Genomic DNA, 18,715 nt, shown 5'->3' with positions numbered 1-18,715 from the left:
ACTGAACGGCTCGCGTACGGACGTACGCACGCCCGGCATGCTCCGCGAGGCAGCGTTTTGTAGCGTCGACTACAACGCCCAGCATGCAACGGGCCCCAAGTTACCCTTCCGCTGCTGCCCCCCCCATCTCTGCCTACAGAAGCCCCATCTGCTTCTTTGAGTCTTCCTTCTTTCTTACGTGCCCCTCTCCGGGGCAAACCCTTGCGCTCCTATCGCCACGGGGAGGCCTTTGGCGCTAGAGCCAATTGTGAACACGGCTCTTGAGGCTGGAGAATGAATGGAAGCGGCTGCTCAAGCCGCACCTGTTTGGGCAGAAAGCAGGTCCTTTGTCGCCTTGATAGGGAGATGGCTCCAAATAAGAGCGCTTTGGATCTGGGTCGTGGTCCTACGAGCACAGCAACTCTCATATAGGCCAGTGCTCCGTAGATCTCTCGCTTCCTCCATAAGCCCCCTGGTTTGATCTTCCCGTGTACACACCCGCGTCATCCCTGTATGCGGCAGCCCCGTCCACGACTCCATAGCAGTTGTGTAGCAGAAAACACACCGCTGCAAAACCTGCATCCAGCAGAGTGCCAAAATTTCTCTGCACGGGATTTTTATATATAGGTTGTTTTCAGTTCGACTCCAAATTAAAAAGTTTTGCAGCTTTGGCTTTAAATGTGTACACGTGAGAAAACTGGGGGGAAAGGGGAACCCGAGGCTTTTAAATTTTTTTCATTCCCACTTCTTGATTATTTACATCGCGTTTCCTTATACTCTGGATTTCAACATTTAGACGTGCATGCATCATACACACACACTTTTGTCCATGTGTAACTATCATGATTATATAGATAGAAAGGATTCCTACCGAACTATTGCTGGAACAGTATGTGTATATAAATATCAGCTAAAATATTAGAATTTCATATCTAAAGCCAAGTAAGACACATGTATACCACATGAATTCAGAATACGAGCACTTGACTCTTCTTGCTAGGCTTTCCTGCTGTTCAATGCCTCTCGCTTTGAGGCAGCTTTCGAAATCCCTTCCTAATACCTTGAGTTCTTGGATCCTGACATATTTGCATAATCCTGTGTTCAGGACAAAGGACAATTCGCCTCTGAAAGGAAAGTCCAAGCGGTATCAGATGGAAATTAAACGCGCATGCTCTTAATAGCGAGAGCGATGATCATGAAAAAAATATTGTTGTAATAGCCCTGCCATTGATGCCTCGCGGTTGAATCGACCAGAAGCAGCAAGTTGGGGATAGTTCCCGGATGGAGAAAGAAGATGCTGGGGAGATACTTGACGGCCCAAGGTTAATCAGTCTACCTCGCAGCTAAAGCAGATTGCAATGTATAGATCTCATTGTTTCCCTCCTTTTTAACCTGCTAAATCCTTATGTGTAGTCATGCTTGCAATTAAAGCAGATTAATTCCATCAACCGTTCACAGAAGGATTTCAGGTTAACACACACCACAGTTCAATGCAGGCTGGCTTTAGAAATAAGCCTCACTAAATTCAATGGCGCTTACTCCCAGGTCAGTGGGTATAGGATTGCAACCCTTTAAAAAGTGATGGAAACAACGAGATCTGTGCAATACTAACTCCTGGGGGCCGCTATGTCGTTGACTTAAGCTCGGCCAGAGTTTCCTCTACTATCCTGCGGTGGCTGAACACGCTTCCATAGAAGAGCCAAACTGCCTCTGCCTCTTCGCTGTATCGCCACTGGCCTACAAAACACTTTTTAAATACCTCCTGGTGTGTTGGACCAGTTCCAAGGTTTGCAATAATGCACAGGATTGATTAGCAATACGATTTGCAATGCGAGGATAAGGATTGCATGGAAACACCAAATGCATCCATTGCTCTTCCCAAAACGATTTTTTGTTTTGTTTTGCTTCACTGCGTGCGATTGAGATGGGCGACAGATCTGAGTTATGCAAACCCAATATATGCAAACACCATGCACGTCTGTGATGTTATGTGGGTGACAGAGAGGGGTCATTTAAAATCCAATAAACTTGTACTGAAATTCCACTTTAATTCGAATCATCTGTTTTGGGGTATGTTTTACCGAGAAAGCTGTCTTCGATATTAATGTATAGTGAGGCAAAACCGAAACATTCAAGGAAACTGAAAGTAGTAATAGTCTGAATTCAAGAGGCGGAAAAGATTGGAAGGGCACTGATTCTAAGTACTCCTACTGGAAACAATCCTTGTTGGCAATATGAATAACACTTCATCACCACTGAGAGCCTGAAAAACTTCTTCTTTTTTATTTACTTACAAATATTCGCACACAACCTTGATCATAATGAAAACTTTTTAGAAATATCTCCCGTGCATTACAGTGGAACTTACGCGGTCAAGGATAAATAATGAATTTCCTAGGCTCTATCTAGATATTTTGTTTGTTTAAAATAGAAGGACCAGGTTGCCCTAAATTCATTTGTTTCTGAGATAAAAGGCCCGTGCATGCACTTAATAGGGAATTACCCTCGTTGGCTTTTGAGAAAATGGTTCAGATAAACAATTTCAAAAATATTATTTTCCACGAAAGAGCGTATCCCGAGCTTATTTTTTACACGGGCCATATGGAGCGTTATCCCCCCCACCCAATTCTCCGTTTTAAAACATCGTAAATGTAATTTTAGCTGGATTGTGGTTACTTATTGCATTTTAAATAGTCTTCTCTATAAGATCCTGAGCGAACCAAGGAACAGGTGGCTGTGATAAACCACGTAACGGCGCCTGCAATTTAAATAACACTTGATGAAGTATTTACTTTTTGTTTAAACGATTCGCTTCCTCCTCTCGGCACATCCGAGGCTGCAGGTGTTTTGCAGCGCTGGGGTGAACGCTCAGATCAATCACGGCTTGGTTATAATGTCACATTTCTATTTAAAAAGGAGCTGGCATGAGATCTTGGCATTTAACAGAATACACCTCAAACTAGGAAGAAAGCCCATTTCCGGAAACACTTGTCAGCTCCGATCGCTTAATAAAGGACGTTCATCTTCTTTTCAAATAACTATATACATGAGCCGCTTTGATCCGAATGCGTTTGACATTTGCAAGCTTTTACCCGGATCTGCAGTGTAGAAGCTTATATTTTCCATTCACTTTAATGAGGGGGAGGAGGAAGAGAAAGAGGAACGCGCCCCATCTGTGGTTTTACGATGGAGGGCACAGAAGTAGAAGTGGCGCTGCGGTTAATATCAATGAGCTGGATGCGAATCACGTAGCATGCCTCTAAACAGCGCAGATCCAAAGCCAGTTAAAACGATTTAAGCCAATTGGCACCTTAAGCGGAAAATCGGGCCGCTTTCAATGGATTTTTTTTCCTAAATAAGGATGCAGTCCAATACAGACTTACCTGGGAGTAAGTCTCACTGAACTCAGCGGACCTTTCTTCCGAGTCTCCCTCTTTTTCACCTCAGCAACTACTAAGAGTTTTGGGAGATGTGCTTAGACTCGGGATGGTAGGACAGCGACCCAGGGAACATTTTTGGGGCGGAAGTGAGAAGGGAAGGGAAGTTCCCCTGACGTGAACAGAACCCCCATTACAAATAAAAACCATTAGGATCGGGACTGCCTGCCTCTGCGTTTTACCTGTGTAAATTCAGTAACTACAGCTGGATTTAGTAGTAATGGACTGTGTAGCCTGAACTTTTTTTAAAAAAAAGGTGTGTGGAATATCGGTTCTTGATCGTTTGAGCCCATACAGAAATGGCTGTTTATTAAATAGCCCTAAATGACAATGGTGATCTTAAATAGTCTGAAAGAAGTTTAAAACTTCCTGCATGTCTTTCTCCTGACTTTAATCCTGATCCTAACAGCAGGAGGAAGTAAACCCCACTCTTTTCAGTATGACCTATAAACAACGTGGAATGGCAGCGTTGTCAGCATGGCGAATATATCAATATTTCAGCTTTATTTTGATCAATGCTCCCCGTCTATTCTTGGATTTATTTCGCTGTGACATTAGCCACAGTTTTTGGACAGGAGCGCAGCTGGAGATGAATCGAGGTTTCCTGCGACCTCAACGAGAGAGAAGCCCCCATCGTTGCACGGATGAAACTTTCCTCTTTTTTCAAACTTCCAGCGAGAGGGGCCCAGAGGGCAGAACGCACCCAACTTTTCACACCTAAAACCCAAATACATGTATTTTATTTTATTTTTAGGGGCAGGGAGGTACGCCAACTGAAATACACAAGCAATCTGATCCAAGTTACCAACGATGTTTAAAATGCTTTATTTTCTTTTAAAAATATGTACAGATCTGAAATACACTATTATTATTATTATTATTTATTTCCCGCAGATAGAATTAATACTCAGGGCAAAAAGGAACGGTGGGGGCGGGCGAGGGGAGACTCGAAAATGGCTGGCCACTCCAGCGCCCTGTTTTTATCCTACCTGCGCGCACACGCAGACAGAGCCGCGCGGTTCTTTCTAAAGGTGAGTTGATGTGTTGGGTTTCCTGTTCTGCTCGAGGTCGGAAAGTCACTTTGTTATTATGTCAGAAAAGGACACACTAAAGAAAATGGGTTATGGAGGGGGCTCGAGGGAGAGAGGGCTGGAAGTGACACACTCTCTAGGGCCGTCTAGAAAACAAGCAGAACAAAACTAACCCAGAGAGGATTCCCATAAATAAAATGGCCTGGGTTTCCCCCCCCCCTTAAAAAAAAATAATTATCATAATAATGAATACACATGGTGTATTTCTTAACAATGCAAGAAGCACATTTCTCCTTTCCTATGAATAACAGGCGGGCGGGTGAAGAAAAGGTCGTGGGTGGAGACGGCGGCGTCAGTTCAATAGTCGATCTTGTTGTAGAGATTATAAAGAGGTAAGGCCGACAAATTGCTGCCTGGGTAGTATAAGGGAGCCGGGAAGGCGATGGATCTGGGAACCGGCACTCTGAGGAGGGAGTTGTCTCTGAAAACCAGGGGCATCCCCACGAGAGTCTGGGCTGAGGCGTGGGCCATGTTGGCCGCCTCCAGTTCCGCCGAGAGTTGCCGTTTCCATTTGTTTCTGCGGTTCTGAAACCAGGTTTTCACCTGGGTCTCTGTCAGCTGCAAGCTGGAGGCCAGGCAGGCGCGCTCCGAGCTGCTCAGGTAGCGCTTCATGTCGAAGGTGGACTCCAGCTGGTAGACCTGGCTCCGCGAGAAAACCGTGCGCGTCTTCTTCTTGGCCGAGCTCGCCTGCCGCTCCGCGCCGTCCCGCTGCCGCTCCGACGAAGCCGGCGAGCCCGGCCCGAAGTGCTTCTCTTTCTCTTCCTTGAAGTCCGGCTGGGACGGAGAAAGGAAAGGCGGCGTCCGGTCGGAACTGATCCCCGAGCCGTTCCCCTTCGGGTTGCCTTGGAGGGAGAAATTAAAAAAAGGAAGGGGGGTGGAGATGCCTTTCGGATCAGATTGGCATGGCCATGTGTCCCTCCCCACAAATACACACAGACACCACAACCCACCGACACCAATATACGAATCCCACCAAACACTAAACCCAGGGAGTCGATTACTGCTTGTTCCAGAGCTCCAGTTCTTCAATATCTTCCTAAGAAAATATTTATCATCATTCTATAAACGAATTGCAACTGGAATTTATGAAGTCCTTTCAAGGTCAGGCAAAAACTTCAATGCACCTCACAGGAGAGCAGTCCTCCTTCTCATCGGTGCTGCGCTCACGAGTAAGTCTCTTTTCTAGTGCAGCCTTTACAATCCAGTTCATTCTCGGTTATAATTCTAAAAGCGCAACCTCATACTCGCCACCTCAAAACTAAGCCCCGCTGAGTTTAATGGGATTTACTCCCAGGTAAATTATTCTATTTAGGATTGCAGCTTAAAGCTGCCACCGTATTCATACTTTCTTTTTTGGGGGGTGGGGGGAGTTTCTGTAAGCGCCACCGAATTCAATCTGAATTCTTGGTCAACGCGGTGCAAGGGTGTGCCCGTGTTTTCAAATACGACCCCTTTCCTGCTGAATCGAGAGAACTTGACTTTTTATATCTTAACATTTCATACATTATGTATTCCGGAATCCTGCGAAAAACCTCCGGCTTCTCTTGCCTTTTTGTTGGGGTGAGAGCGGGGGGGGGGGGGAGAGATCACCGTTATCCATCATAATAAAAAAGTGATCTCCCCAAAGACTGGACGGAAAAGGCATGATAAGATAATAACATGTCTCTTAAAAACGAAAGGGTCCCTTAATCTGTATGACATCCGAATTTAGCACGCACAAAAGGAAACAAATACAGATTTTAAAAACAACCAAAACAAATAGCATTGAGAGAGCTTGAAAACTGCACCCTATACATTGGCAGAAAAGCTCAAACCGCTGTTCGCCGGGCTTCCCACAACCTATTCCATCCCTGATGTCATCTAGGTTAATTTCGCCCCCTAAAAGCCCGGCGATCAGAAAGACTGCTGTTCAAATAAAACAGTGGTTACTTGCAAAGCTGTTTTTTTCAACACACACACACACACAACACGCTGCATTCTTCCTAATAACACGGTCCGCCAATATAATAAGATGCACCTACATATCATCCTTCCTAATTAGGAAGTAAAGGAGGGTTGGAATGGTTTTTCTTTTCTTTTCCTCCCCCTTGGTCCAGTACTTACTGAGACACGTGAAACTGATGGGTTGGTGGTGTTTGTGGCACGTTTCTTTAGGACCATGCGAGTCGGGGCAGAAGCAAGCGGGGTGTTTCCAGCTCTCATCCGGCTCCTCTTCTTCGGAGGATATGGAGAGGCTCCTCTTCCTGCTCGGCCAAGCGGAGGCGGAGGCTGCCTGCTTGGAGCTGGGCTCCCTGCCTCCTTCCGAGGTGCCGCTGCCTAGGATGGACTGGATGGTGAAACTGGAGAGCGGAGGTGCTGCGGGACAACACTTGCTCGGGTCTTCTTTGTTGCTCATCCTGGGCTCATAAGAAACAAGAGAACAGCTCTCGCTTTAGAGGCGCGCTGGGGACAGGGGGTCTCGTCGGAGGGTGCGGGGGCTGCCTGGGGGGCTTGGCTACCTCGCCTGCCTTTGGGGGGACCAGTTTGGGGGGGTGTTTTTGGCGTGCCTTGGCAGGTTTTCCCTGAGCTTGCCGAGCCTGAATGCATGCTCCTTTCTCTCTCAGATCTCTATTGATCTCCAGGCGGCGGAGTGGCGTGGCTTCATTTGCATGGAGGTTACATCCGCCTCGGCCAATCACAGGCAGCCAGGCTGCCCCGGAAAGTTTCAAAATTCTAGAACGCTGTCAGCCGCCGACTTTGCAGGGCCACCGAAACCGACGTGATCGGATTGCCCCTTCTCGTCGAAACAGACAAAAAGGAAGCGGACCAGATTATTATTATTATTATTATTATTATTATTATTATTATTATTATTATTATTATTATTATTATACCCACGGTCTAGTCGGGGCTAAAAGTCCGCAGAGCTTTGATGTGTGTCCAATCCACCCTTCCAGCGCTGGCCCTTATCATTTATAACCCTTTAGGGTAAATCGAAGTTGCCTCAGTTTGTTGCCTTAAATAACGAAATGAGGCTTTAGGTGATCACACCGTTTAGCAATCTGATATGGGCGTTTGATTCGCGCCAACATTTTGCCAAGGTGTTAAGTAGCTGACATTGCCTGTATAAAATAAGTCCTGAGATCGGAGGTTGGGTTCTGAAGCACACTTGAATAATCTGAAACCAGCAGGGTTGACTTTCAGAGTCCTAAACTATTCCCAGTGGTTCAGGAAGTGGTTAAGCAACTCTACCTTAGACGTCTCCTCTCCTACCAATAGGAGAGACAGAAGGGGGAAAGACGACGTTCCTAGTATATGGCTAATTGGGCTAGTACATAATATGTGTTTCCTAAAACAAAGTATTCTCCTCATGCAACAGTCCTCAGAGATTATATATATATAATACACGCACACACGCCCCGCTGCACTTGTGTATTTGTGTTCTCCATTCATTTCCAGTCTGGCTCTGCAAGCATTTGGGGCTCAGGCGGAAGGCTAAGAGGCTTGGCATTAAACAGCTTATGGAAAGAGATCTGGTATTTAAACCAGAAGGGCAGCATTCTAGCAACGGATCCTTGGCGCTTTCATTATCTTCACTTTTTATCCCCCGCGCAGCCCCCGAAAAACCTTGTCTAGCAATGTCAATCGGGGAAGAAGAAGCGGGGGAGACACCCATGCATGGATGAAAGCCAATGTTTTCGCTTTGCTGTTTAAACCCTCAGCCCAACGGGACGGTCACTCATCTGCATCCCTTGGGAGAAGGGGGGCAGGAGGGTGGGGTGGGGGGGACAGCCGGAGCCCCTGCTTTTCCACGGATGGGAGATTGCAAGCGAAATGAAAAGACTGCGCGCATTCAAGTTGTCTGGCGCCAAGCTGCCCAGGCAAGGAGCGCGCAGCAAAGCCGGCGGGGGCGCGGGGGGGGAGAGAGACCGCTTGCAATACAAGCTGAGAAATACCTTCCCATTCCCAAACTCATGCAGGTACATCCCTAATCTTCCCCATGGGATGTAATCCATCCCGATGGCGCAGGGTATATATAGATATATACGACGTATGTAACAATATGCAATTATTTAGGCTTTCTGAGAGGATTGACATAAATGCCTTCCAATGATTGTAATACAATCGCCCCGCTTCCTCTGGGCTTGTACAGCTTTGATCGCACTCAAAAAGTGGGTGGAGGGGTGGGGGAGGGGGAGGGAGAGAATCGTTCTCTCCAAAAGTTTTCAGAAACTTTCCTTTGGAGGGGGGGGCGGGCTGAGGAAAAAAACAGAAACGAAACGAGAGTCGTCCACTGTTTGCTGGGACAGTCATCCAATCGCATTGGGAAGGCACGTGAAGGCAGGTGTCTTAATGAAAAGAGCACGTCCATAATGCAACATTTGCCTGTTTTAATGATTTACGCAAGACGCCGCCGTGGAGCAAGAGCCGGTTGTCTGCTTCCCGTGCTTTATCTGCGTGAGATTCACCAGCTCAGGAGGAAGAAGCGAGCAAAAGCGATGTCAATGTTGCCAGTAGTTGAAAGGGCCATTTACGGTATATTTTCGGTGAAGCAGATCCAAAGCGGTTGGTTCCCGAATGCCCCAGCCACCGTCTTCATCTTCGAACCGCTTATTCCTCAAGTTCCCTGCTTGGGGATTGTCAAACATAATGTGAAAACAGCACTGCCGTTCCTTTTTATTTTATTTGGAAAAGTGGGTCCTGCAACAAAGTGTTGCAAATGTATTCTCACCTCCGAAGGGCAAGTGCTTCTGTTCAGACTGCCAGCCAGCCAGCGGAGCCCTTCACCAGGAGGCCGTTTCAGTTCTCCCTATCTGAACCCATTTGCGCGCCCGCGTGCGTCTTTTCCTCCGTTTGCATCTGACTCAACATTTCGTGACTCCGGAACATGTTGAGACTTGTAGTTTTGAAGGGGGTACATCTATCAACTATCTCCCGCAAGGCTGCCCCGGTTCCCGGAGCATGAGGGCACGTCTCTGATTCTCAGTGTCCATTGTTGGCCCCTTTTGCCCTCGCCACCCGCGTTCGCTCTTAGAGGAAGTTTTGCTATTCTTTTGGAACGTACCAGGACAGAGTGAGAAGGAAGGAAGATTACTGAGTTTGGTGTGGAACGTGATTTATAGTAGCCACGGATTCAGTTCGGCAGGATTCGAACCGCATCACCTGCAACAGCGAAGCGGGGCAAATTTCGATCTGCTGAATTTTGAAACCGTGCTGCATAACAGAATGGGTTTTACAATGAGTAAATAATGAGCGCACGAACAGTTACTATTCACCACATGAAATCCCCAAAGTTGGGGGGAAACGATATTCCCTTTCAAACAGGTTTACTGGATTGCACGTGGGTCAGAAGGCGGAAGGTCTGGGTTCAAATCCCTCTCTGCATAAGCTTTGCATATTGGAAGCGATGACCAAGTTTTTTCAGTGCTCATTGTCTAAATAAGCGGTATTGGGGGTTATGGACACACTCCAGACTGTGGAAGTCCTTGCTATCAATTCCAGTTGTGTGTGGGTTATTTATGATTACAGAGTGACGATAGGTCACTCTTCACATGCTCAAAGGCACTGTTTCAAGACTAGGCACTGTCAACAGATTTTGGGGATAATCTCAACATTTTACATTCATAAGTACTGCAGAAGGTCCATATTTATGGTTTATGTGCAATGTAAGATAGAATTACATTCAGGATGGTTTTACCCCTTCCGACTCCTAACGTTGCTCTGGGGTAGGATATCCTCCCACATTTCTCATTGGGTCATTGTTTGCGTTGGTGACTGGTGCGGTTATGATCCTGACATGTCCGACACATGCTGCTCCATCCCTTTGGAGGCTCCATAATGATCTTTGGGACAACTTAGCCATGTCTACCCAGAAGTAAGTCCCACTGAACTTGAATGGGGCTTACTCCCAGGGGGCTCGGCTCGGCAATCCTCTCTAGACTCAGATCTGCGCCAGGGCTCAGTTCTGAAAAGGTGACGCAGCAACGAATGCAAGGGCGCCTCTGAGCGTGTGCAGTACGCCTTTTGCGTCGCAAGCCCGCGCTTAGCTGGGATCCGAGGAAGTGGAGAAGGGATCCCAGAGCGGAATTCGATTTCCAGCGGGACTGACTCCCACTCCACCGCTGCTGCCACTTCTGCTCTTACAAGATGAGTCCTGGAACAATGGACGCTGACGGTGCGTCAATCCTCCGAGGTTCAAGACTAGGCTTCCGTCATAGTGTCCACCCCTCTTCTGCCCAGACCCAACTCGGAGAAAGGGAGAGAGCAGAGCCCTGGAAGCGTTTTTTGTGTGGCGTGGGAGATGAGACCTGAGAGTCAACGTCTTCCCTTCTCCTTCGGCCTCTTTCAGGTCTGGGTTCCCCCTCTTCCCCCCAATGGGCTTTCTTAATGGGCTGATTATCCCCTTCCTCTCTCTCCCCCAAAATACATAATGAGAGATAAAAGCAAGATTCCGATCAATACAGACAAATGTCAAGACGTTTCCAAATGACATTTTCATTAACTCCCAGCCCCCGTGTTAGGCCTCGGCATATTGAATCAAGTGCTTATAAAATAATTAGGGATAGCGAGATGACGAGCGAGCCGCGGCACGATCATTCACTCCCCTTAACTACTTTGGATAGACTCATTAAGGGGCTAATTGATTAGGGAAAGTGGCCCGGCTCCTCCCCTCCTCGTGCGGGGCAGGTGCTGTCCTGGTTTACCGCATTAACCTTTTCAGTGCTTTTCAACAGGCTCCAGACACATTACAAATGGTCAGCTTTAATCATGATGTCAGCTCATTAACCCGGAAAGACCCCGCACTGAAACACAATGTAAGGGATCGTCCTTCACTCAGCTCCGCAGCCGGCCCAGGCTGCTCCCCAGGGGCGCCGACTTATAAAAAATATTGGGGGGGCCCATACCAGGGTCCTGCCGCTGGTTCGCTCGGGTAGCCGGGAGAACGCAGTTCGAGGTGGCGGTGTTGGGGAGAGACCCTCGCTCAGGGCGCCACGAGACTTGGCGGCCGGCGGCCTATCTGGCGGGTTTTGGAGCGTATTTCGGCGGAGCGATTGGGGAGGAGGGGGCTTGTTGCCGGATTCTTCAGCTGAGCCGGAGATCCGCTGCTGGGGGTCCCTGGGCCGAGTTGTGAGCACGGCCTGCTGAAGGGAGATCCAGCCGATTGCGCGACGGGGACGGCCGGGGCTCTCCGGCTAGGGCGCGCGGCTGGCTGGCTGGCGAGGGAGCAGGTGGGGAGGAGGCGGGGGTCCTCACTCTCTTAGGAAACGCACCCGCGCGCCCGATTGCCACGAAGTCCGAAGGGTGCGTGTGTGGAATTAAAAAGCAAAAACGAGATACGGGCAGGGCAGGCAAAGAGTTTTCTGCAAGAGGATGGAGGGCAGGTTGAAGAGAAAATCACTCAGGATGAGACAGTCAAATCAGCCATGATAAAATGGGCTCAGGATATTGGGTATAACATCATGTTTGAGGACTGGGAAAGGTTATGGACCACCGGAATGAAATTCACGGCATGTAATGCCTTGAAGGAAAATATTATGAAAATGATTTATAGGTGGTACATGACCCCAGTCAAGCTTGCAAAAATATATCACCTGTCTGATAATAAATGTTGGAAATGTAAGGAGGCTGAAGGGACATTCTTTCACCTCTGGTGGACTTGTCCAAAAGTGAAGACCTTCTGGGAAATGATCTATAATGAGTTAAAAAAGGTATTTAAGTATACCTTTCCCAAGAAACCAGAGGCCTTCCTCTTGGGCATTGTTGGCCAGAAAGTGTTAAAGAAGGATAGAACTTTCTTTATGTATGCAACTACAGCAGCAAGAATACTTATCGCAAAATATTGGAAGACACAAGATTTGCCCACACTGGAAGAGTGGCAGACGCAATTGATGGACTACATGGAACTGGCTGAAATGACTGGCAGAATCCGAGATTTGGGAGAAGAAACAACGGAAGAGGACTGGAAAAAATTTAAGGACTATTTACAAAACCAATATAAGTTGTATGAATGTTAAAAATTTACACGATTCGGAAACTATAGCTTCAGCAATTAGATTTGGGAAACAGGAAATTATATTTTAAGTAAGAAAAGGTCAAAATCTAAGGTAATACTATGTTTAATTTAAGATATAAGTAACTGATGAAAAGTATGTTAAATTTAGAGGTATAGTATTTGAAAAGTACAAAATAAGGTACGAAACAAGGTAATAATTTGCTGATATCTTTATTATAAAGAATGCAGGGTAAGGGAGATGCGAGGAAGTCCAGTTAGTTATATAAAAAATGTGTTGAATGGTTGGTTTTCTTTTCTTCTTTTTCTTTTTTTCTTTTTCTTGTTCTTTTACTTTTTTCTTCAGTGTATGTTTCTAACTTTGTATTTGAAAACTTAATAAAATATTTATAAAAAAAAAGAGAGAGAAAATCCTTTCGCTTTTCTGGGGCGCAGGGAAGTCTCAGAGCCGGAGGTTGGGGAAGGGACCCCCTTTGCTCTGCCCTCTTCTCCCGTCTTAGATTCGCATGGGGGTCCCCGCCCGAGCTTGCCTGGCCACCGGGCCACACAAGGGCCGCGCTCTACGCGGCACACCTTGCTAGCCGCGCAGCTGTCCTCCGCGGCTGCGGAGCGGCCCTGCGCCGGTGCCCAGCCCCTCTGGGCGCCCGCTGCGCTGCCAATGACAAGCGGGCGACGTCGCGGGCGGGGAAGGCGTCGCTTTCTTTCCCGATCCTGCATCCTCCCAGTCTTCCAGCCCTTTTTTGGGTTGGAAGCTCGTCTCGTTCGCCCTTCTCCTTTCTTCACCCTGCGCGCAATTTTCCTCCCTCGTCTCCCTCCTCATTTCTCCTTCCTTCCTGACTGACTGACTGACGGGCTTGGGCTCGGGCTCGGGCTCCGGGTAGGGCTCGGGCTCGGGCTCCGGGTCGGGCTCGGGCTCAGGCTCAGGCTCGGGCTCGGGCAGCCACAGCGTCGGCGGTGTTGGCGATCGGCGGCGCGGGGGGGGATGGCCCTCCCGGGGGAGCCGGCGCTGCTCAATGGGGTTGCCAAGGAGACAGGCCGGCCGCCCCCCTCCCCCGGCCCGGCGCCCCCCGCCGCGCCGGTGCCCGTTATCGAGCTGGTGCGCGCCGGGCGCCCTATAAAAGCCACGGACGCGCCCACCGCCGCCCGAGATTATTGGGGGGGCTGAGCCCCCCCAAACGAATTTTTGAGGGGGCTCGGGCCCCCTCAAGCCCCATGGAGTCGGCGCCTATGCTGCTCCCTCCAAAGCCTGCCCGGAGAGAAGGGGCCGGGAAGAGAGAGAGAGAGAGAGAGAGAGAGAGAGAGAGAGAGAGAGAGAGAGAGAGAGAGAGAGAGAGAGAGAGAGAGAGAGAGAGCCGCTTCTCTCCAGCTCCTTTGCAGAACAAGCCTCCCGGTTTTGTGACATCACACTATCTTAGGCCATCGATCCGGAATAATTTACCAACCTGCATGCCTTATCCGCTGTCACTAAACGCGCATTATGTAGACAGATGCGTAAAGTGGGAGACCTTTCTATGGACAATATCACCCTTTACAGCCATTCATTGGATTAAAGGTTGCCACGTTGTGTTCTCTCTCTCTCTCTCTCTCTCTCTCTCTCTCTCTCTCTCTCTCTCTCTCTCTCTGTCTGTCTCACATACACAAGCCTATAAAGCTGTATAATAGGTAGCAGTTTTACAGGTGAAGCTCCCACCTACTTAACGTGCCTGCAACCATAAACCAGGATTGCTCAGCAGTAAGACCCATTGAATACAGCAGGACTTTATTCTGAGTAAACATGCATAGGCTTTGCGCTGTACATTTCAGCCTCCTTTGCTGCTCTTAAAGGCATAGAAACCCAGCCAGGGGAAAAAATTGGCAAGTCTTTGCCGGCTTATAAATATAACTGGGTGGATAGCAGGATTTGCTCTAATTGTGAGTTTCCCAATGTGAGGGAGGACTAAAGTGTACTTGGGCACATCTACCACTAACCCTCCTGTTCCAGAACCAGATTTGATAAGGAGCAAATAATTAAAAGGTCCGAATAGTCAATAATCACCCACTGGGCCTTTTGCTGGCAGTCACCTATACAGATTAGAATCTCCACTGGATTTAAGGAGCAGAGGGATATGCCATTATTTACCTTGCCTGCAAGCAAAGACAGAAATAGGACCTGGAAGACTAGTGGCACCTAACAGGGCTAGTTCAGTAGTAACTCAAGGGCCTTAAGGAAGAAGTAAGTGATCTGGGGCATGTGTATCCCCTGTCTTGAGGCTGCAGATGGAATATCCCTTTCCAACCCAAACCAGTGCAAAAACTGAGTTGTCAACCTTAAACCAAAAGAGATTCTACCAGCTGCTCTTGTCCCTCTGCCCTGAGACAGATTGTTATCCTGCACAGATTGTTAATAGCTATGTTCTCAGATTTTTCTTTGAAAATGTGCTAGGATGATTCTGCTCTCTTAGTATCATGTTTGCATGCTGAAGTTCTCTATGCAATCCTGTGCAGACTTAACACAAGAGTAAATCCCACTGAATACTGAATTCAAGGTACTGATGTTGACTTATAAAGACCATAACGACTTTGTGCCCAAAGACTTAAAAGAGTGTGTCTTCATGCTAACTGGGGCCCTCAGCTCTGCAAAAGAAGATTTTATCATGGCATCGCTGACGAGTGTTGGACTGGTGGCTGGAGTTGGGACTATCTTCGTGGTGGTCCATGTTTGTGGAACTCCCTTCCCTTAGAAGTGTGTCAACCATCCTCATTGTGAAGTGCTTGCCATCAGTTCAAGACACATTTATTTATTCCACCAGGCATTTGAGGCAGGTGGATATTTCTACTGGGGCACATGTACTCATGGTTACTGCTGTACTGGTATGATGAGTTACAAATTTGGGTCCAAAAACATGTGTTCTTGAAGTCTGATAGTGTCTCTTGCTTGCCTAGATAGAGGCTTAATTAGGTGTGAAAATGTGTAGAATCCAGCCAACTCATTGTTCCATCTACTTTGCCTCTGGACCCACTTACTCCTATACTGTGGTCCTCAGGCTGAAAGAGTTTCCCTACTTGTGTTCTACATGTTTTAACAAATGTTTTTTTAATCATGCTTTTCCCATTTACTTGAGAAACAAGTAAGATTGACAAACCCATAATTTTCTAGGGTGGGTATTTGTCCAACATATTTTGCAATAAAGACTAATGTAGATAACTAACTATCCTGCCTTGCAATCTCCCTGTACTTCTAAAGTGACCCTTTCACGCCTTTGTCATATAATGGTCCTACCTTATCCTGTTTCCTATTACTAATGTAAAAAAGAAAAGGGGTGGGAAGCTCATTTGTAAGGGGCAGTATCCATTACACTTATTCCATCAGTGCAAGGATTTACATTTGCACAACAGAACTTCCTCCCACTCACATGCCCCACAGACTCCCCAAATCTGCTCCAGAGGATTAGGAGAACCCAGAAAAACAGAATAAGGGAGCATGCAGGAGAGCAAAAAAAATCCCAGTGTGCAAGCATGAATCCTTGCACTGACGGAACAAGTTCCTTTGCACAGCTCTGGCTATAACTCATTATGTTTGGCGACATCCATCTCATTTTTTGTTCTGCAGGCTCTTTGTTTATGTGTGTACAGTAAGCCCACAACATGCACAGGGGTTACAATTTGGGGATGACGCCTAAAACCATAACTGTGTATAGTCAAAAGACACTTGAGGCAGTGGAATGTGAAATCGCCAAAATCATTTTCTCTGGATGCCCACCCCCTTTTTACTTTAAAACAAAAACAACAAAAAACTAAGTGCGTAAAGCTGAAGGGGCATAAGTTAAATAAGTGTAAGTTGTAGGCTTACTACATTATCTTATTATTGAGAGTTTGTGCTCCTTCCAATTCTTCTCATCTGGGAAAAAATTCCCTTAAAAAAAAAAAGAAAACCTTCTTGCCTCTCAACGTTTCCATGGCCCTCCTTATTAACAGCATTGACATCCTAATGATCTTAGGTTGCCATCCTATGCACATTTATCTGGGAGTAAGTCCTATTGATGTCCCAGGGGTTGAGAACATAGGATTGCACTTTTAGTCTGTGCTATACATTGTGCCTGAGCTTCTGTTTTAGTGGTTTTAAATAACCTTCAAGCTTCCTGAAGGGATTTGACCCTGCTGACCCTCCCTTTCAAATTCCTTTTAATGAATCCCCTCATTTCCTCTTTTGAAATGAAATGTGACTGTGTTGGACTTTGTGGGCAAGTTTCCACTCCTGTATATGTTGCATTTAATAGCACTGTGGTCACCGTTCCCAAATGGCTTGACAATACTTCTATCAAATCCTGGAAACCACTCAGGATTCACTTCTTTCTTCATCATAACCCAATTATTCATTTCCCTAGTTAATGTGAGGGTAGATGAAATCACTCATTAGTACAATTTTCCCCCACCTCTGGTTGCCTTCTTGGTTTCTTTCTTAAATTTCAAGATAACCCTTAGAGTAGATAACCCCTTATTACACGTATTTTCCCCACCACATGGTTCGCTGGTGGGGATTAAAGTTCCTCAAGATTATTTCTAGCTTGTTAAGAGTCTATGCTAGGTTCAAGAACCTATTTGGGCTTGTGAGCACATCTGCAAACTGGAGACATTGTCTTGGGCTATACACACACTTGCAAACACACAGCAAACAACCACCCACCACAAGCAACCCTGATTGACTACAACAGAATACTTGTTTCAAGCCTATTTTCATCAGGGGAAGGGGACTCTGTTAGCAGCACAGAAGGCCACTGTGGGTGCACGTGTATCCACAGGCATAACATTGTGGATTCTTGCTCTAGCCTCTATTTGAACTTTAAGGCAACAGCACCTCCAACATGTTCTTCCCTTCCCTTTCCATAGGAGCCAATTCCTAGGGGTCAAGGCTGAGCCCTCACAAAAGTTGATGGGCGTTGCCATTCAAATAATGTCCATACACCGTGTCATGAGATTGATTATGCAGGGCAGGGCTTACTGCCCCCCAAATATTTTATTCAAGTTGAACCCCTGTTTCTTTCTATATATGCTGTATCAGAATACAGTACAATGATAGCCCACTGATTTCCAGTTCTGCGCCATTTTTCTGATATGTGCATGTTCTGTTGGGAGGTGTCATTATTCAATAGCAAAGCACATACTCGCTCTACAATGCAGAACACTATCCGATTCAATCCCCAGAGTTCCCAGTTCCAGAATTTCAGAGAAAAGGAAAGACCTTCTCCTGAAGCCATAGAAAGCTATCCTATGAGAAAAGTCCTCAGTTCCAGACTGCCTTTGGCCTCTGCTGCCTGGGAGGAAAAGTTGGCACCTCTGAAAATTGAGGGGGTGAGGTGTATTTTCATAGTTCAGTGATACAGACCATAATCAGCACACAGGAAGTCTCAGGGTCACTTCATGCCCTATCCCAACCAAGATTATTCTGTTCAGGGCCAGGCTACCATTAGGTAGATGGAACGGCTTCAGACAGTTGGTTTTCAATGTCATGAAAGGGCAGCAAATTGTTAATTATGTATTATTGGTATGTTTACTGCCAGGGAACAGGAGAGATGTGTCTGGGATTTTCTGTCTGAGAGGCTGTAACAAACTTTATCTTCTGATATAGATCAACAGTGTCTTCTGATCAGACCACTCCTCTGGTCTGCAACAGACAGATTTCCTGTCTTTTATTTCCCAATAAGGTTTCCAAGGTTGTTGTTGTTTTTTAATGGGCCAGCTAGTCAGAACTGTCTCTAGCCCTTTTGTAATGTAAGCTCAGGGTCATTAGGGCAGCGCAGTTAGCCTTTAAATAAATTTTTGACAGGCCCAGATATCACAAAACAGCCTCCCTCTGTCAGAGGCAGGCCGCTTCTGGTCTCTACTTTTCATAAACAAGTGAAGCTTTGTTTTTATCATTTTGCCCTGCTGATTTAGAACCATGTATTCCGCAATGAACTCTGCACATGCTCTGAATTACAAGTCTGGGGAAGCACATAAAATTCAAGCTAGCTAAGTTAGATTGGCTTTTTGATTTCATTTAAAGTCTCTGTGTGTGATTTGTTGCCTTCCTGTTCCTTTTTTATTCCTGTTTTCCCTTTCCCCCAATAAAAATCTTTTTAAAAATATACTTCAACATTTGGCTTCCTTGGCTTTAAAAGCAATTCTCTGGTATTTCTCACTAGGATCTTCCCCACATGATAGACTGCACAGGGGTTAAGCTACCCCTTATGTTCTAAGGG

At 46.8% G+C, this 18,715-nt stretch overlaps 1 protein-coding gene across 1 annotated transcript in view; it reads right to left on the bottom strand.

Annotated features, from left to right (window-relative positions):
- Positions 1-4,310: 4,310 nt before the first annotated feature.
- The window catches only part of HMX2 (H6 family homeobox 2), a 33,461-nt gene continuing 19,056 nt past the window's right edge, over positions 4,311-18,715 (bottom strand). Inside the window, exons 2-3 of the mRNA XM_081192111.1 lie at positions 6,611-6,903; positions 4,311-5,349 (exon numbers count right to left, since the gene is read on the bottom strand). Of these exons, the coding sequence (XP_081048237.1) occupies positions 4,805-5,349; positions 6,611-6,903 (838 nt within the window). The 3' untranslated portion in view covers positions 4,311-4,804. The remainder of the gene's footprint in view (positions 5,350-6,610; positions 6,904-18,715) is intronic.

Source organism: Podarcis bocagei (genome assembly GCF_964188305.1).
Source record: "Podarcis bocagei genome assembly, chromosome: 4".
Classification (NCBI taxonomy): domain Eukaryota; kingdom Metazoa; phylum Chordata; class Lepidosauria; order Squamata; family Lacertidae; genus Podarcis; species Podarcis bocagei.
Note: the sequence above shows the minus strand (reverse complement) of the source record. Positions and strands in the feature narration are given on the sequence as shown.